The 21,202-nt window shown below is 40.8% G+C and overlaps 1 protein-coding gene across 17 annotated transcripts in view; it reads right to left on the bottom strand.

The window, feature by feature from the left end:
* The window catches only part of DMD (dystrophin), a 1,568,405-nt gene that overhangs the window by 105,023 nt on the left and 1,442,180 nt on the right, over positions 1-21,202 (bottom strand). The window contains exon 1 of one of the 17 annotated variants that reach the window (XM_060770141.2): positions 1,957-2,206. The exons of the other annotated variants lie outside the window; for them this stretch is intronic. Within the exon in view, the coding sequence (XP_060626124.2) occupies positions 1,957-1,976 (20 nt within the window). The 5' untranslated portion in view covers positions 1,977-2,206. Of the gene's footprint in view, positions 1-1,956; positions 2,207-21,202 lie in introns of those variants that run through there. 17 annotated transcript variants of the gene reach the window in all.

Raw genomic sequence — 21,202 nt, 5'->3', positions numbered from 1 at the left:
CCATTCAATGCTAATAAAGGTGACCAATTGCAATATTCACACCTACCTCAAACAGACAAGAGTTCTTTCTCCTACCCTGGACATTCCACAGATATATCAACCCCATTTTCCTAGTTTCCATCAGACCTCACAAGCTTTGAGGATGCCTGCCATAGATGCAGGCAAAATGTCAGGAGAGAATCATTCAGGAATATGGCCATTTTGTGTCAGGAGCGACTTGAGTAACTGCAAGTCGCTTCTGGTGTGAGAGAATTGGCCATCTGCAAGGACATTGCCCAGGGGATGTTTTGATGTTTTACCATCCTTGTGCGAGGCTTCTCTCATGTCCCTGCATGAGGAGCTGGAGCTGACAGAGGGAGCTCATCCTTGCTCTCCTTGGTTTCGAACCTCTGACCTGTCCGTCTTCAATCCTACTGGCACAAGGGTTTAACCCATTGCGCCACTGGGTCTCCTTATCATGGCCATACAGTCCGGAAAACTCATAACAACCCAATATTGGATCTTCCTCTCCCTTTGCTCAGCCGGACTTCCTGCTTAGCTGCTTCTTTCCTTTAATATTTCATTCATAGCAGAGGCAAAGAAGGGACATTATTACCCAGGGAAGGAAGGAAGGAAGGAAGGAAGGAAGGAAGGAAGGGAGGAGGCACAGAAGGATTCCCAGGAGAAACCAAGCAGAAATTTGACCTTTGAACACAGTGAATGAAAGGTAGAGGGAAGGATGGCTTCCGCAGGGTCCTGGGCACATCCCCATGCCCAAAAGGTGAAGGCTCCCTTTGCTCTTTTTACGCATACACACACACAAAGCAGCATGCATGGGAAAAAGGAAAGCTCTGGGTTGTTGTAGGTTTTTTCCTGGCTATATGGCCATGTTCTAGAAGCAGTCTCTCCTGACATTTCGCCTGCATCTATGGCAAGCATCCTTAGAGGTTGTGACGTCTGGGATGTTGTAGGTTTTTCGGGCTATATGGCCATGTTCTAGAAGCATTCTCTCCTGATGTTTCGCCTGCATTTATGGCAAGCATCCTCAGAGGTTGTGACGTCTGGGTTGTTGTAGGTTTTTCGAGCTATATGACCATGTTCTGGAAGCATTCTCTCCTGACGTTTCACCTGCATCTATGGCAAGCATCCTCAGAGGTTGTGAGGTCTGGGTTGTTGTAGGTATTTCGAGCTATATGGCCATATTCTAGAAGCATTCTCTCCTGACGTTTCGCCTGCATCTATGGCAAGCATCCTCAGAGGTTGTGACGTCTGGGTTGTTGTAGGTTTTTCGAGCTATATGGCCATGTTCTAGAAGCATTCTCTCTTGACGTTTCGCCTGCATCTATGGCAAGCATCCTCAGAGGTTGTGAGGTCAGGGTTGTTGTAGGTTTTTTGAGCTATATGGCCATGTTCTGGAAGCAGTCTCTCCTGACGTTTCGCCTGTATCTATGGCAAGCATCCTCAGAGGTTGTGGGGTCCTATGGCAAGCATCCTCGGACCTCACAACCTCTGGGGATGCTTGCCATAGATGCAGGCGAAACGTCAGGAGAGACTGTTTCTGGAGCATGGCCATACAGCCCGAAAAACCTACAACAACCCAGTGATTCCAGCCATGAAAGCCTTTGACAACACAAAGAAAGCTCTGTTAAGCAAGGAGACCAAAACATGAGGGACTTTAAAGCCTAGGGAATGATAGGAATGTAGAGAAGATGTGCTGGAGGAGAGAGAGAAAAGGCGTAAAAGCCCCCTCCTGCTGCATCTGCAAGAGTGCATGGAGGCTCCAGGCGGATACCGTCACCTGCGCCCAGAACAAGGGGAAACAGCTGGAGCTGCAAATCCTGCCCACAAAGGCGCCTCCCGAAGTTGCCGCTGCCTTGACTGCCTGCCTGGGCAAGCGCGCGCATGCTGGGACAAGTGCAAGGTATTTGGTGGTGGTGCTGCTGCTGCCTTCGTGGAGCGGGGGCCACGCGGACTTACCCTTTGAGTTGCTCCCTCATCGCTGCTGGCTGGGCAGAGGCGCCGCGAAGGGAAAGGCAGGCTTTGGAAAAGGGAATCCCGGGGAAGAGGAGGAGGAGGAGGAGGAGGAGGTGCGCGCGCGGCTCTGTGCGCTTCCCAGGCTCACGCCGAACTAAGGCGGCGAGGAGAAGAGAGCATTGCGGGGAGGAGAGGAGGGCTCCCGGCAAAAAGGGAGGAGGAGGAGGAGAGGAAAGGAGAGGAGAGAGAGAGAGAGAAAGAGAAAGGAGGGAGGGAGGGAGGGAAGGAGGCTGCGGGGCCAGACAGGGCGGAGCGCCCTGCCCGGGCTCCACCTCTTGAACCTGCAAACAACAGCTGGAAACCTTGGGCGGAAAGGAGGCTTTTCCTTTCTTAAGGTCGAACCTCCAAGATGCCACCCGAAAAATGCCCCCCCCCCCCAGTAGGAAGGGAGAAAAAGGATGTGGTCGGCTAATGGAATCACTCAGCTTAAAGGATCTGGTCGTGCCGCAGAATCCATCCTCGCCCTGCCACAGAACAAACTAGAATGGATGAAACCCTGGGAACTGGGAGATAAAAATGCACCCAAACAGACACAGAAATGCACACAAATAAGCAGGGGAATGGGTTGTTGTAGGTTTTTCTGGCTGTATGGCCATGTTCTAGAAGCATTCTCTCCTGACGTTTCGCCTGCATCTATGGCAAGCATCATCAGAGGTTGTGAGGATGCTTGCCATCTTAATCCAACATTCAAATCACCACAGCAATCTTGCTCTTATATTCAATGTTTCAGACTCATTCTTTATACTGCTTTGCAACCAGAGATTTAAAATTCATGTTTTGCAGGAAAGTTGCAATTCATTATTTCTAATAGCACACTGAAGCTGAACTTCGTATGTTGTAGCAAGATGTTTTTTGATATTATGGAGGTGGGATTTATTTATTTACTGTGTTTGCATACTGCCTTTCTCAGCCTTTTGGCGACTCAAGGCGGTTCACAGGCAGCAAGTCAATACACATAATATCAAAATGCACATAAAACATTAAACACAATATGGGATGGGGGTACATACAAATGTATGTTGTTGTTTACCGTCAAGTTGACTTCAGCTTGTGACAACCCTATCATACATTTTCTTTTGCAAGATTTCTTCAGAGACAATTTCCGATTGCCTTTCTCTAATTCTGAGAGAATGTGACGCCAAAAATCACCGAGTGGGTTACCATATCTGAATGAGGATTGGAACCCTGGCCTCCTTCCAACATTCAAATCACCCCAGCAATCTTGCTCTTGTATTCAGTGTTTCAGGCTCATTCTTTATAGTGCCTTGCAACCAGAGATTTAAAATTCATGTTTTGCAGGAAAGTTGCAATTCATTATTTCTAATAGCACACTGAAGCTGAACTTCGTATGTTGAACTCTGTATAATTTAGAATGAAATCTAAAACAGTGGGATGAAGTCCCATTTTCCCCTCTCCAGTGTTGTCTGCAGTGCTCCCAGTTTGTTCAGGGTGCCACTCAGGTGACTTCTGTCCCCAAATAAATGCCTCCTGCAGATGATTATACTGTGTGTATCTGCATATTATTTCCAAAATCTAAGGTTCTAAAGTACATCCTGATAATGCATTTCTTCCTATTTTATTTCCAAGCCTTTCCAGGACACTGAGAAGTGAGCATAGTACAAGAGCAAGGAGATGACTTCACAACCTTTGAGGTTGCCTGCCATAGATGCAGGTGAAATGTCAGGAGAGAATGCTTCTAGAACATGGCCATACAGCCCGAAAAATCTACAACAACCCAGTGATTCCAGCCATGAAAGCCTTCGACAATACTTTGTGAGGTCTGTTGGAAACTAGGAAAATTGGGTTTACAGGAGAATTCCAGACAAGACACAATCTAACCAGCTAACACCTCCCAACAAAGGATTCCCCCAGGCAGCAACCAGCAAGGCCTTGAAACTGCAGGCCATTAAAAACTAAGGCTCATCACACTAGAGAAAAAATCCACTTAAAATCTGGTTTCTGCCTCCTGCAGAATTCTGGGGTTTGTAGTTTAGTGAGGTTGGTAAAGGCTCCTCCCAAAATTACAAACCCCAGAATTCTGTAGGAGACAGCAACCGGATTTTAAGTGGATTTTTTTCTCTAGTGTGATGAGGCCTAAGGTGGCAAATTACAACATTGGGCTGTTGTGTTTTTCTGGGCTGTATGACCATGTTCCAGAAGCATTATCACCTGCATCGATGGAACCCCCGATGGTGCAATGGGTTAAATCCTTGTCCCGGCAGGACTAAAGACTGACAGGTCAGAGGTTCAAATCTGGAGAGAGTGCTGATGAGCTCCCTCTGTCAGCTCCAGCTCCCTGTGTGGGGACATGAGAGAAGCCTCCCACAAGGACGGTAAAACATCAAAAAATCCAGGCATCCCCTGGGCACCGTCATTGCAGACAGCCAGTTCTGGACAGTAAAACATCAAAAAATCTGGGTGTCCCCTGGGCAACCTCCTTGCAGACGGCCAATTCACACCAGAAGCGACTTGCAGTTTCTCAAGTCACTCCTGATATGAAAAAAAAAACAACAACCCTGCATCGATGGCAGGGTATCCTCAGAGGTTGTGAGGATGCCAGAATCATACATACCTCAAGCAGAAGAGAGTTCTTTCCCCCGTCCTGGACATTCCACAGATATATAAACCTCACTTACTTAGTTTCCAACAGACCCTTCAACCTCTGAGGTTGCCTCCATAGATGTGGGTGTAACATCAAGAGAGACTTTTTCTAGAACATGGCCATACAGCCCAGAAAACTCACAGCGACCCACAGACACAGATACCATTGAAATGTGAACTAAGTGGCAGGTTACTTTCCCTGTCTTTTCTGAGTTTTTCAGTGCAAAACATTGAGCAGAGGGAGGGAGAGGCTTTTTTAAAAATGGTCTCATCCCTTCCGATGTAATCCTTTCCAACTACTCCAGCTCATTCTGATGTAAGGCTTTCCCCCCGCACAGTGTCTGCATGTTCAAGAATTTGTAACATATCCACATGCTGTCATACATTTCCCACTTACCAACCAAATCACCCTTATTCACATTGCTCCCTCTCTTTCTCCCTTGCCTTTTCCCATGTTTACATAACATTATCATGTTTGCGTTTGGTTAATATTTATCCAGGGTTAGTTATAATGATTTATAGTCATTTACCCCTTCCAGGAGGTTATTAGTTGAGAACAACAGCCTTCAAGTCGGAAGCAGTACAGTAAAGCCACCATTAAAGATCTCTCGCAAACCCTTCTTAGCCTAGTGTTCAAAGAAACTGTCATGTTAGTGTATTTTAGCACAGAACGGCACGAAAGAATCCAGTCCTAGGCTAACTGGGAAGACGGCAGTCCTAGCATGAGCTTTTGTGGACTGAGTCTTATGCTGGAAATACCTTCACCCCCATTTAATTTCAAAGGTACTGCTGGCTTCCATTGCACCTTTTCAATTTGGATATGACTACTCAGAAGTCAGTACCATTGAGTTTGACATGGGAGACAACCTTTTGCAAGCTGGCACTTTCCAAATAGTTTGGACTGCAATTCCCATCGCATTTTCCAAAGGTGACAAGAATTCTAGTACAAAATATCTGGAGGTCATCTGGGTAAAGCTGGAATATATGCAGCTTAAAGTACAGTGAGCCCTTGGTATCCACTAGGTGCAGTGGTTCTCAACCTGTGGGTCCCCTAACAGCTGGTAAACTGGCTGGGATTTCTGGGAGTTGGAGGCCAAAACATCTGGAGACCCCCAGGTTGAGAACCACTGCATTAGGGTTTGGTTCCAAAACCTCCCCCCATTCCCAGCTGTTCTGTCGCCACTGGGCCTGTATTTGGTTGGCTTTAAATATAGGATGTGTAACCTTTGCCCAGCAGGAAGCCAGGGGCCTAAGAAGAAGTTCTCAGAGGTTTCCTCTACTAAAGAATCTTCATATGGCTTGAAAAATACAAAAAAGTCCTTTATTAATGAATCAAACAAACAATCAAACAAGTACTTCAAAGCTTTCTTGATAAAGAATTAGTTCTCTCATTCTTGCCCACAGGGGACAGGCACTATCTTCAATAACTTTCTTTGAAGGAAAATTCCCCTTTTTAACTTCTCCCAAGGCTGACTAAAATCCAACCCTCACTGGTGTGGGTTCCGCTGCCAGGCCGAACTGCTTCTCGAGCGCTGAGAGGACCTACCAGCAAGGCGATGGATGTTCTCCAGTTGGAGTTCTTTAAAGCTGTTATTCCCTCCGAAATTCCTCAGGGCTGTAAGGCTGTTTCCCTGGGAACCTTTGGGAATCTTAGATGCTGTTCTCCCCTGGAATTCTTTCCCTGGAGGTTCTGTTGTAACCCTGGAAATTCTTAAAGGTTGAAGCCTTTGTACAGGGGAAGCAGCACACATCCCATACATTGGTTAACCTGGCTGAAATTAAACACAAGATGGCTCACTTCCCTACCAAAGCCCAAAAAGGGGGCGGGACTAGGGAACCTAAGGATAATTGACAAGCAATTGACCCAATAACTGCAAAATAAGGAGCGCCATCTAACTGCAAAGGCATATCACTTCAAAATACATGCAGCAACGAACAAATAGCAAGATAAGCTGGAACTCCTGGTGTGACTGTACCAAAACACCAGCAGATACCAAAATCTGTGAATGCTCAAGTACCATTACAGCGGCCTAGTAAAATGCTGTCACTTATATAAAACGGCAAGATCAATTTTGCCTTTTGAGCTTTAAAAATATTTTGAAGTCATAGATTGATTAATCCATGGATACTAAATATGTATAATATGAATATTATGGATGCTTTCTCTGCATGGAGGTCAGCTGAAAAAGCTCACAGCAAATATAAATTTAGTGCAATGCAAATGTTTTCTTTTTTTCATGTGGGAACTATTGTGACTGCTCACTCTAGATTCCTCTCTGAGAATGGTCTCTCTGGGTATTGACTTCAAGTTGAAGAAAGTGCAACTAACAGAGGTCCAGCTACTGTGTCGTTCTAGGAAATGTGTTATTTGCATGCCATTAATATGTACTGTTCACACAGGCAGTATGTGGGCATTCCTGCGCAAATCAGGCTTTGTTCCCAGAACTCCCACTAACATTAGGGAAGGCTCCAAGATGCACTGAGCTTAAGCAAGGGAATTTGCCAAGACCAACCAACGTCATGATTCTGACCAAACCATTTTCCACCAGCTGTAACGTCTCATGCTACAACCTGTTCTATCCAGGATAATCATATAGTTGGCTACAGCAAGGAAAAGTGTAATGCACTACCACTTCCTGCTTTACCTTACATTCAGTGCAGATGGCTTTGTGCAATCACACACACTCACAGTCTGTACTCCTTTGTTGTTTCCAAGGAACTGGCTAAGACAGTGGTTCTCAATCTGTGGGTCCCCAGGTATTTTTGCCTACAACACCCAGAAATCCCAGCCAGTTAACTAGCTATTAGGATTCCTGGAAGGTGAAAACATCTGGGGTCTCACAGGTTGAGAACCATTGGGCTAAGATAAGACTCCAAACAGTATTCTTAGCAAGGTAGAACAATGCAGTGGGGATTTCTCCTTGGAAAAGCAATTTAGCACCATTGTACGGCCAATAGGGAGCACACTTAACAGCCAACACTCTTCCTAAGCCACTCCATTAGAGAAAATTGTATCTATTTAGTCCTTTGGGTTAAAATGTAGAGTGATGAAGAATCAATCTGGTTGCTGTCACTTCGCAACTATCTATTTGAAAAAGACAACTGTGCCATTGTAGATTTCCTTTCTGAGCTTCTTGGCTGTTGTGATGGGACAGGGCAGGACATCTGGTGTGCATTGGCCTAAATGTACTGATGGTACACAAACCCAATCCTACTGGTGAGCAAGCATGGCTGCTGATCAATATTAGTAGTGAGGGCTAAGGCATATGGATGGCATTTGTAAAGGTATTCATTGAGTTCAAAGGTCTTAATAGTCTCTTGTCACATTTAGGCCTTGAGCCAAGCGTACTTAACCTGGAATTTTCAGGGGATGAACATGAGATCTTCTACATGGAAACCATACTAAACCACTGAGCAACAGTCCTTGGCCTTTGTTAGTCTGATATCATTTAGCGCTTTCATGGCTGAAGCAATATTTGAAATGAAGAGCTTCATGGATCATAGTCTTAACCACTTAATGTTAGCTTTCCACATGGGTAAACAAAAGGCAGTCCATGCCTAAATATCCAAAAGACACCAGATTCAATCTGATCCTTGAATCTAAGCATAGTATTACTCACCTCTCCTTTATTGTATCATAATTATAATCAATTGTGAAATATCATAAGAGAGGTTATGATGCTTACTATGCACCATATGCTTACTATGTATTATATTCAAAATCCAGGCTCACAATGGCTATCTTGAAATCTTTGAGAGCAAAGGAATGCTCCATAAGTGCATTTCGGGTGCATCTACACTGTAGAATTAATGCAGTTTCACACTACGTTAACTGCTCAATGTTATGGAATCCTGGGATTTATGGCTTTGTAAGATACAACACTCTTTAGCAGAGACAGCCAAAGACCTTGTAAAATTACAATTCGCATGATTCTAATTAAAGTGGTGTCAAATTTCATAAATTCGTAGGTGCACCCCTTAGAGATTCCAATAAAAACAAAGAACATTTTATTCACAGAAGAGAATAAGCATTCCCTGTCAAAACACACACAGATATATACAGAGATGTAAGAAGAAGAGTGAAAATAATCTAATTCAAAGACCACCCTACTGGAAGATTAGACTTAATCTTTACCAGATTACTTTTCACAGAGCTCAGAAGTAATCATGGCACCAACCCACAATACTGTCTGAATCTGTACTAGTCCAGATTAACTGTAACTTCTATTTCAGTCTGGTTATATTTCAAGCCAGTACAAGATCAGTACTATTGAATTACTTTAATTCCATTTCTCTTTGAAGAAAATAAAAATATTTATATTAAGATGGTGACTTCCATATCTGAGGGAATAGATAAAAATACTAATGTGGCATTATATTCTAATACTGTGCTAAATCCAGTGTTAGTCCCAGCTGGAACAGACCTGCTGAAATAGATGGGGCATTGTCGTCACCGCTTAAGTGAATCCCATTGATTTCAGTTAAGGGCTTTCTATGTAGGTCTGACTATGGATTAGTATATTGGATTAGAAATGGCTACAACATGAATAGGAAGTTGAAACACAAAAGTCAGGGAGTTGATTCTGGCCACTGCTGTGGTGCCCCAGCCTTAACTAGCGTAATTAATGTGTAACGATCAAGGGAGTTGTAGTCCAACAAAATCTAAGGTACATCTACACTGTAGAATTAATGCAGTTTGACATCACTTTAACTACCTTGGCTTAATGCTATGGAATCTGGGCATGTTTAGCAGAAGAGAAGGCTGAGAGGAGACAGGATGACCATATATAAATATGTGAGGGGACCAGTCATAGGGAGCTTGTTTTCTGCTGTCCTGGAGACTAGAATGCGGAACAATGGCTTCAAACTACAGGAAAAGAGATTCCACCTGAACATTAGGAAGAATTTCCTAACTGTGAGAGCTGTTCAGTAGTGGAACTCTCTGCCTTGGAATGTGGTGGAGGCTCCTTCTTTGGAGGCTTTTAAACAGAGGCTGGATGATCATCTGTCGGGGATGCTTTAAATACAGCTTTCCTGCTTCTTAGCAGGGGGTTGGACTGGATGGCCCACGAGGTCTCTTCCAGCTCTATGATTCTATGAATTCAGGTGCTTTTAAACTCTGACAGGGAACGCTAAAAACTTTCCAAAGATACAGCTCCCATGATTCTATTGCATTGAGCCATGGCAGTTAATGTAATGTAGAACTGCATTAATTCTACAGTGTAGAAGCATACCAATAGGGCCACTCATTCCCTGCCCCTCCAACCTGGAATCTATGACACAGTTCTTGTATTGACATACAAAATGACTTCACATAAATAAATAATGTAAGTTTCTTGTTCAGGGTAAGCTTTACATTATGTTTACTTTTGGAAAAAAGCAACTTGCTAGGAAATGAATCAAAGTGAGTTGAACGATCTAAAATAAGTAGTTGGGAGAATTTGACCAGCACTCATTTTCAATATGAACTTTCAATTCCCAGTCCACCTTAATAGTAGACTGGAGCTGTTTTGAAACATAGTAGGGTTTTTGTTTTTTTTGGTCATGCATTGTAACAAATAACAGGGAAGGGAAAAAAACTAGTCTGAGATTCTGACACTTTGCATAATCTTCCTTCTCCTTCAGCAACAAATAAAGCATTGTATTCAATTAGACTCACAGCAGGTGAAAACCCCAATTAGTGTATCCATTCTCATGGCTTTTTCTACCTCACACCCACACACTACCTTTAAAGAAAACCTTCACAAAACACTGAAAGAGAATTTCATTCCACAACTGAAAAATGTATTAACCCTTTGAATCCATCTTGCCAGTACAAATGTTGATGGATTGCCTTCACAATTTCAGGACAGGAAACACAAATCTACAAAACCTTGGACTACATACTCAAACATATTTTCTGGCTAGCAATGAGCCAGACCAGTCCCAAAATAACAACACTATTTGAAAACAATGACTAGCAAGACAGAGTAGAAATAAATACATTTTACAAGAAAAATGCATCTAGATCACCAATGTGCATAAGCTATTTAGTAGATCAATGGAGAGCCATCCCTCCCATTTATATACTGTCCCCCCCCCCCTTTTAAACTTCTCAATTGATGAAATAATTCCATCAGTTACATTCTAGGACACCAATAATTCACATCTCCATTTAATCAGACTTGCTATACACTTGGGTTCAGTGTAATGCTGACATCTGGGTTGTTATTCATTTTACTCTGGAAGCAAAGAACAAAGTGGATAGCCCACAGGAGCCTGGAGTGTCTGTGTCTGCATGTGGTTTATGTATCCCTTGCCGTCTATACATCAGGATAGTGAACAACTTAAAAACCCAATGGACGCCATAGCAGAGTGGATATTTGTGTCATGTCACATTCTAAAACGACTGAAAAATGATAACAGGAGTTGCCATTTTTGAGACTTCTGGTTGTAGAGAGGGATTTTGACCTGTTTTGTTCGGTTAAAGTCTCTGGAGCCCTAAGCTGAATATAGGATAAAGGGCCTTATTTAGTGAAATGGCATTCTGAGCAAAACAGAGTAGCGAAATAGTTGCTCATAACATCTCTTCGGATGAACTGTGATCCAACCAGTAAATGGGTCTATTGTGCTCAAGAAAGGGAGTAGGGAAGTTTGTACACAGGGCTTTTATTATACAATTGTCCTGCTTCTTTTGCTGAATTTTCAGAAGGTCTCCATGTTCTCTCAATGCTTCTTCCTTTTGTTTCCGATCAGATTAAGGAGTAAAGGAAAGAGGAACTTTTTGACAGGCATTATCTTTGTATTAAGGTGGTGTCCAATGTTCACCAGGAAGCAACCGTGGTCCTGGAGCAAAACAGTACTTTTTGGGCATAGACATTAAGAATGATTAAGTGATAAATAAATTTTAAAAAACACAAAGTACAAGTGAGAGCAGCATAAAATCTATTTCTCTTCTCCACCAAATCGTTGATATTTACATGTGAAAAAAAAAGTTGTGTTATGACACCTGCACTATTGAAATAACAACAGGATGAGTTCAAGTTAGTGGAAATGGCTCTTCCTCTCTTCATTTCGCTCCCATGTAGGTTTAGAGATAGACACAATATGATTTGTCTTCCAACCATTATAAGAAAATTCACAGAACACAAAGTTATGAAGAGAGCTTCCACTGTGTAAACTCCCAGTACTTTCACAGCATTTCACAAAACAAAACAACAATTCTGCTGTATTTAATGTGAAGTGGCTATTCTTAATGTCTCAGGCCCATAGACTCTCAGGTTAACTCCTTCTATGGGGTTTAAATTCATCCATTTTTGTAAATTAGAACTTCCTTCAGTTGATACCCAAGGACCTAACCACATTTGCCACCAGAATCGCCATGCATTGTGGCAAATCTGGAGGTGTTCAGTGGGGGGAACCTGTCATCCCACGCCCTGCCTGGCTTCACCCTTACTTCACCCCACAGGTGGAAGCGTCTGCTGTATGGCTTTCCCCCGTTGATCTGTATGCAACATGGGAAGTGTCCCATGTTGCTGCCGCAGAGGCATACACTGGTTCCCCTTCCCTTTTACCATAGAACCCCAGTGAAAGTAGCTGTGAGTTGTGGGATGAGAGCCAGTGGACTCTGTAGGGAAAGGGAAGCCAGCATATGCCGCCAAATTCAGCTCCATCTGATGAGGTCATAAAACATTTCATACCCTCCAACTTCCTGGGATAGTCATATTTAATTTTCAGTCATCTGATTTTTTTAAAGCTACTTTTAAATTGTACCAGTTTCCCTCATCTCCTTTCACTTTTTCCTTTTGTCCTTCCCAGTAAATATAGGCAAAAAACAAACTGCTGCACTTTTCCTGCTTTTCCTCATTAATAGGGTCTACCATCCTGAGCACACTCTAATGATACTTGGCCATATGAATTCAAACTTTAACCTGTAAAATATTGGACAGTATTACATTTATTGACATCTGCATGATTTATCAAAAGAATATTTTTGGATACAAAGAAGTACTAAAGAGTTACAGAAAAGAACAATTTAAAATTTAAAATTGAGCATTTCAAAGACAATGTTTTCTACACACCAGCAACTGCCCAGTTTAGTTTTCTGCTACTCAGAAGAGACAGCTGAATTTCACTTTCAGCTTCATCACAATGCAATAACATCTTGATATGTGCCAAACGGCAGGTGCAAATTGTCATTCTGTCCATGAGCTGGGCTGTGAAAGTTAATTTTCTATGCATCTCCTTCTTAAAAGAAATAATTCCAAATAACCCCATCCATAACAGAAACAGTCAAATTACTTTTGGGAAACCAGACTTTTTTTTTTTAATCATTTTCCACTGCTTTGCAGATACATGTTTATACCTACTCCAAATGAAAATCCAATCATTACATGAAAATTTCATTAAGACAGGAATGATGCTCAGCAATAGTCATGGGCAGAAGGTTTTATTACAATTTACTCACTTCACATTTGCCTTATATTTACAAAGAGCCTGACAAAATGACCATGTCTATCTTTTTTGTGTGTTAAGTTGACTGTCGGTTGACAGCAATCCCATGAGTTTCAGAAGGGTTTTTTAGGCAATGAATATTCTGAGATGTTTCCTTTCCCCAAAATAGGCTCCCACTCCAGATGGACTGAAAAACCTTGAATACAATTATTGCCTGGGATAGTGGGGGTTTAATAGAACTGAAAATTATCAGGTTGCCATTCTATCCTACCATATAGGATTTTGTCTTACAACTCGTTTAATTATGTTTGCCATGATTTTTTTCCTGCTGTCTTCTACCAACACTATCATGCACACTGTTCATTTCCCCTTCAAACAAGTGAATAGTCTCTTGTCACATTTAGGCCTTGCTTTTGTTACATCCCATATAGACTACTGCAATGCACTCTACATGGGGTTGCCTTTGAAGACTGTTTGGAAGCTTCAATTGGTCCAAGGGGCAGCAGCCAGATTGATCACCGAAGTGATGTAGAGTGAGAGGACATTCCTCCTGTTGCACCAGCTCCACTGGCTGCCAGTCTGCTACCAAACACAATTCAAAGTGCTGGCTTTAGCCTATAAAGCCTTAAACAGTTCTGGCCCAGCTTACTTGTCTGAACTAGCTCACCCTATAAGCCACCTCGGAGATTAAGCTCATCTGGGGAGGCCCTGCTTTCGGCCCTGCCATCTTTGCATGCACAACTGATGGGGAAGAGAGACAGGGCCTTCTCAGTGGTGGCACCCCAGAGACACCAGATCACCCCCTCCCTCCTAGCCTTCAGAAGGAAAGTGAAATCTTGGCTTCGGGATCAAGCTTTCAGAGAATAATGCTGTGCAATAATAGATATGTGCAATGACAATGGAACGGTCTTGGACTACGATTATGGGTGGCATGGTTTTAATATTGAATGGAATGTTTTTAAATGTTTAATATGCATTAACTTAATTTTTATTATAATTTTAATGTTGTTGGAATTGTATGTGTTCTAAGATATTGGATAATTGCATATATGTAAGCTGCCTTGAGCCCCCTTTGAGGTTGATAAAGGCGGGGTATAAATAGGGTAAATAATTAATAAATAAATAAATAAATAAATAAATTTTTATATCCCACCCTAAATAATAAATAAATAAATAACTTTATTTATATTCCACTCTATCTCCCTGTAAGATTCCAACCACAGAAGGCAAACATTCAATTCCTATACAATAAGAAGTACAAGTATATTGACAGATCCCCCAGAACCCAAAATGTAAACATGCTAAAGATATAGTAAAGAATGGTGTTAATTTTACTGTCCAAGTACAAATGTATGGGTATGAAGATAAAGAGCCAGAATTACTCATGGGTTGCAAATTCTTAATTACAAATATTTTTAATACCTCTGAGCATATGCAGAACATTTTTCTGCACAACGCAATCATTACAGGCTCTCTACTTTTGCATTCTTTATCAAGATGCCTCAAAGTGTGACTCGCTGAAGAAAGAGGTGAGTGAAAAACAGAATGGGAAGGAAAAGAGTTTAAAAGAAAACCCAAGAAAGAAGGAAATTATGGTGAGGGTAAGGCAACCTTTTCAATTAATTATCCAAGTGCCTAGTACTATGTGAACAATAATAAACACACTCAAGGATTACAATCACATTGATAGACAATATCTTATGTACCAAGACAATTAAATTGCTATTTCCAAGCTTTGGAAATAGTGTGTTCACACACTATTAGAAATGTTTTCCACTTGATACATGCTGCCATGATCCCAGGGATTATTTATTATCTTCTTTAAATACCATGCAAAGTCCCAGAGAGAACCATAAAATGTCATTTTATTTCATATAAAATTATTGATACTGGTCAATAAGACATAATTTTAAAAAGTATCAAACATTGTAAATCTCCTATCACATTGAAATTAAATAACTATTTCTAGTCTCAGCATTTAATTTTAAAAATGTGTTTCTGAAGGAAATCTGCATCCTTTTAGGCCCATACTTGATTCTGCCACATACTAGGTGGTAAAGTTAGGAAAATAATAATGGCAAATATGGATCACAAACCACATCCCAAAATGCATATACATTTAACAGGATTAAAGATTTCAGTAATAAAGAAGAGTTGTGAAATTGCAAGAGAAACTTTAAGTGAGACTTGTAATGCTATGTTTCAACAATGTGAACACTGCATTGCTTTGTGGGGATGACAATCTGAACAACTTACATAAAATTGTAATATCAGATGGAATTTATAACTCTGATTAAACCGTTATTATATTTTTTTCCTTCAATATAAATGTATTTATTTAGTCTTCAAATAGTCACCATTAGCTGTTAGCTACTATTAGCTGTTAAAAGGAGTATATAGTTTTGAGGACACTGCATTTTACAGACTGCTTCAGTTATTGTCACCTTCACTGTCCTTTACTAATCTAATATGCCAGTAACCTTGGGTGCTTTTACTATTTTCTGATTTTTAATAATGCTTATATGGGCAAAGGTGCCTTAAAGATTAAAATTAAGTAAGATTTTGTATTCAGTCCTTGGCTCTCATGGAAGAAGATAACTGGTCATGAATGAAATACATCTACAATAAATATTGTCTCAGCCATTCTTAAGTCTGCATAGACCTTGGCTTTAGCTGTAAAAAGCCCTAATGTTTCAAACCCTTCAAGGATGTTATTTGTTAAAATTATTCATGCCATTAGGGGCAATGGTGACAACTGAGGCATCAGAAGATTTCAATGTACATGCCTTGTTTACAGAGGTTATTGCCTTGATAGATTACATTCCACTTACAATGTTAGCAGGAAATTAGAGTCTTTCTTTTGCTATTGTTCTGCACTATAATTCTCAGCCGTTTCATCAATTCATTTAGTAAGCATTTGCTTTTGAATGTGGCTAATATTTTTCTCCCTAAACAATATTAAGGAGACATATTGCAATAAAAGTCATCTCTTGAGGATTGCGTGGAACTTTTTCTGTGGTCGCAGAAGGGGAAGATAATTGTGCTTGATAGCCATTTCCACGTTAATGCTGTGCATTAAAATATGTGCCAGTGATTTGGAGATAAGCAAGGCCAATTTGAGTAAAGCTATTATCGCCTAATGCATTGAGCTACAGAACAATCGTGGAAAGGATTTTATTACAAAACTAAAATATTTCAGTGATGCCGTCTTTTAGCTGAATTCAAAGTCCCGCTGCTAGTTGCAGTAGAGAATTCCTCTCCTGCCATCCCATAAGCAGAACACCTTTGCTGAATATTGCCTATTATCTTTCTTTTGCCAACCCAGAAGATGTGCCAGTCTACCAAAACGTATCCTTCCATTGTTTAACCCATGCGGCGTAATTTCAATTGCAGGAGAATGGCATTGTGATGAGTTATGATTTGGAAGCTGTGTAGGAATCACATGGTAAGAAAATTGCCACAAAAATAGAAAATTTGTTGTAACTGGTGTTTTTAATTACAGAGCGTTATTTCCATTATATGACTAATCCATTTGAGTTTTACAAAATATTAGTTTTCTAAAAATTTGGTTCGGTATTACATGTGGATTCTACCAGAGTAGAATTAAGCACATATCCGTATCTTCTCCTTTTATGGAAGACTGGGCTACTTAACGCTGCAATGAGGCATATAGAAGTCTGATTCGTCACCCTTGTCATCATATATCAAGTATGACAAATTATGGGAGAAAGAGATGATGGCATACAGAAGGTTGCCATGACTTTGTAAAGGGTGCAATCCATGTGCAAAAGAAGCTACATTCTGGTATTCGACTAGAAAAATACGGTGTGGCTTATAATGTAAAAAGCAAGCCACTCATTTCAAAATAAAGATTTTTATTCCATACCTTCTGCTAATGAAAATGTGATACAGGTGTTTAATAAAATCTCTGTAGGATTAATGTTTAACAGGAGGAGGAAGAGAGGAAGGAGGAGGAGAAGGAATTGCAAGGTGTTTAAAATAAATATAGAATTAAAACAGCATGTTTTTAATGTATTGTTGAAAGCTTTCATGGCTGGAATTACTGGGTTGCTGTAAGTTTTCCAGACTGTATGGCCATGTTTCAGAAGCATTCCCTCCTGAACACTTTTCCACCATGAGGAAATGTGTTCTTGCCATACATCAAGGGATGGCAAGAACACATAGGGAAGCTGATGAGGAAACACAACCTACAAACAATCTACAGACCCGCTAAGAAAATCCAACAAATGCTATGTTCAGCAAAGGACAAGAGGGATCTTCTCATCTCTTCAGGAGTCAACCATATACCATGTAGCTGTGGACAAGGCTACATAGGGACCACCAAACGCAGCGCCCAAACACGAATCAAGGAACATGAAAGGCACTGCAGACTACTCCAACCAGAGAAGTCAGCCATAGCAGAGCACCTGATGAATCAACCTGAACGCAGCATATTAATTGAGAACACAGAAATGCTGAACCACTTTAACAACTACCATGTCAGACAACATTGAGAAGCCACTGAAACCCACAAGCCTGTGGATAATTTTAACAGAAAGAAACAATGAAAATGAACAAAATCTGGCTACCAGTATTAAAAATTCTAAACTCATAACAGTAAATAAAAAACAACATTCAAAAACAGGGGAACTCCAGACAAGAAACAATCAGGGACAGCTAATGACCTCTCAACAAAGGATTCCCCCAGGCAGTAAAAAGTGACACTATGAAAACTGCAAGGCTATTAAATGCTAATCGAGGTGGCCAATTGAAACATTCACACCTACCTCCAAAAGACAAGAGTACTTTCTCCCACCCTGGACATTCCACAGATATATAAACCCAATTTTCCTGTTTTCCAAAAGACCTCACAACCTCTGAGGATGCCTGCCATAGATGCAGGCAAAATGTCAGGAGATAATGCTTCTGGAACATGGCCATACGGCCCAGAAAACTTAGAGCAACCCATTTTTTTTAGTTTCAACAAGAAATCATGAAAATGTTTGGAAAATAATTATACATAAACAAGTGAAAATATAAAGATGTTTAATGTATTTGAATTGATATACTGTACATTATATTAAATAGTACAAAGTGGCCCCCTATAGTCATATGTGAGCTCCTATGGCCATTTTAAGAGCCACAGAGTCTTCCAGCACCCCTGTCAAACTCTGAGTTTTAAATTGATATATGCTCCATAGCAACTGCCTGGGTAACAAGTATGCTATTTTTTAGTCCTTGGTAGGTTCCACCATTTTAACAACATGAAGCTAACACGAAATTGTTTTCCAGATAATGTCCTGTTTAGGTAAACCTTTCCTACAACTAAAACAACCCAGGGAGCCTCTTAAAGAAGCAAAAGTGTCACTCATGCACCCTAAGAGAGGTGAGAGGCAATTATGGATAGGTATCTTATAAAGCAAAATATTTTATCAGGAAGCAGGTGGTGGAGGCTCTAAGATCCCGTGGAAAAACAGTGTGAGCCCCAAAATCTTTAGCACCGGGTTGTCCCTGAAGTAGTGAAAAGACTTTCAGAGATTAAAACTGGAATGTCTGATACTGATTTCTACTTTACACTTGTAGACAGAATGTGCAAGTGTGTCTGCAAAACTGCTCCTTGGGACTTTTAAAAGATTTTCATTCCTATCTGAAATTTTCTCTCTCATGCATTATTGCATAGATTGAGGGTTTTCTGGGTTAAGACTTTTCAGCCATTAATCACTAGAATGATTATCTTCAGAGCATTTTGTCAAGCAGAAAGGTAAAATCAATTACTCAAACTATTATTTCTTCTTCTTCCAGATGATTTCTCAGAGGGGAGGGAAAACTTAAAATAAGAACGTAGAGCAAAATTCATTAGAAAGTCCCTCAATGAGGGAAAGAGTGTGGGATATAAAACAAAGTAAATAAATATATGAAAGAAGAATTGAAGGACATTGTTTCCACTTCAGTCTTTTCCAGCCTTCCACCTTTTTTCACTCTGGTTGCTTCTGGATTGCTTAGCCGGTATTGCACCACCTGACATCCGCCGGGAAGTAGCAGCCAATAGTGAAAGGACCAAGGCAGAGACATCTCCAGCTCATCCCTTGTTTGGGTATCAGCCAGCACGTCAACGACTTAAATCAAGAAATAGTTTTCTTAGATCTACAGAGACACCAGCTGGAATACCTCAGCAAGCGAGAGTTCAAAAGTGGCAGGCTCAAAACCAGCACCTCAATCCGTGGGTGATACCAGATGAGAGACTCCCCCTGAGCACACAGAAGACTGGGTGACTTGGAAGGCACTGAACAGACTGCGCTCTGGCACCACGAGATGCAGAGCCAATCTTAAGAAATGGGGCTACAAAGTTGAATCCACGACATGCGAGTGTGGAGAAGAGCAAACCACTGACCACCTGCTGCAATGCAACCTGAGCCCTGCCACATGCACGATGGAGGACCTTCTTGTGGCAACACCAGAGGCACTCCAAGTGGCCAGATACTGGTCAAAGGACATTTAATCAGCTACCAAGTGTGCAAAATTTGTGTTTTTTTATCTGTGTGTTTGTTTTGTTCTGTTAGAAATGTAATACAATGTTCTGGTTGCGGATGACACGATAAATAAAAATAAATAACATTTTTTCACACCATATTGGAATCAGGTAATAATTTGGCAGGGACTCCTTGCCCACTACTGTGTATATTTCTCCAGTTCAATGGGCTTGCTCTCTGATAAATCACGGAGAATTTCAATCCCAAGATTCCTAATCAATGCAGTACCCATTTTCAATCTACTACTGTTGATCAATTTTCTACTAACTATTTATCTAAATGAGTAGATCCATTGAATCAGTTTTTGAACTGTGAGTCAACATAGTCAATTCCATTGATATATTGGTTTGGGCTAACAATAGTTGGGATTCACTGTAAGAATTTGTTATTGTTTCACTTACTAAAGCATCAAGAAGCACAGTTGACTGTAATAGCTATAAATAGAAAAATGATGGAAATGTTCAAATAGGAAACTCTCCAGGTGGAGAAGTTTCATTGCTGGAGATCCTTTACTGTGGCAACAAATTGTTTTGTTACATCACTCTTTCACAGTTGGTGCTCTGACCATTGTAGAGGGAAAGGAGAATAGATAGTGGAAACTAGGAATAGATGGTGTAAACCTAGGACCTCCTGGGCTTCCCATTTTCTTGATATGCCTATAAACTATTACAAACACCGAGCTTGGTTAATGCATTCCTTCCTATTGGCTTCCATGGGATATAAATGTTTTCAGTAATTGATATTAAGCTGAGAACCTGCAAAACCCCATCTCCATTTCTTGCTTTGCCATTTGAACCAAAAGGACTTAGTATATGATAGCTACTCCATTGTAGATTTCCAGTCCCATATGTGGGATGATTGTTCTGTCAAACTATAGAGGATTAAATCTGTCTAACATAGACAGGATAAGTTAAGAATTAAGGATAAGTTAAGAATTAAGACAACAGTACTGAATCTGACAAAAACTCTATTTAGGCTAGCATTCTTTTTTCACAATTGATAACCAGATTGGGAAACCCACAAGCAATGTCCGAGTGCAAGGGATCCTTCTACTTGTGTTTCCCCAACAACTGGCATTCAAAGGCATACAGCTTCTGATAAAGTAGCCAATAAAGCTGAGTTAAGCTTTGAAATCTTGTAGGGTTATACAGCCAGATGGAATGGGAATCCAAAATCACATAACAATAAAGATTTACAATGTACAAATATAATAGCAAATTTGTTATCCATTCAGTATTAGAGAGGGGTGTCCTATGAATTAAAGTGCATATAATTTTTCCCTGTTTTGGATATGGAACAGCATGGGTTCTCCCCCAATGTTTTTCTTACTGACTCCAGTAATTTAAAAGAGAAATCTTATACCATGGCTATGACAGTCCAGTCTAAATCTGATAGGAAGCATCTAGTAATGGAACTGCTTCTATTAGTAAAACTAGGGTGTTTTGAATATCTTCTTCTCATTGCAACCCACTTCGCTCAAACCGCCTCCAAATCACTAGAAACTTTTCTGGATGATGGTAGTTACACTGCCCTTTCTGTAAGGCTCTCCAGGATATCATTAGCAGGTAGCTGCTAAATTAAGGACAGTCACTAATTAAAAATAACAAAATGAGATATTGTCTTAA

This window comes from Anolis sagrei, chromosome 3 (assembly GCF_037176765.1).
Source record: "Anolis sagrei isolate rAnoSag1 chromosome 3, rAnoSag1.mat, whole genome shotgun sequence".
In the NCBI taxonomy this organism is placed as follows: Eukaryota; Metazoa; Chordata; class Lepidosauria; order Squamata; family Dactyloidae; genus Anolis; species Anolis sagrei.
This window is presented reverse-complemented; position numbering and strand designations above follow the sequence as displayed.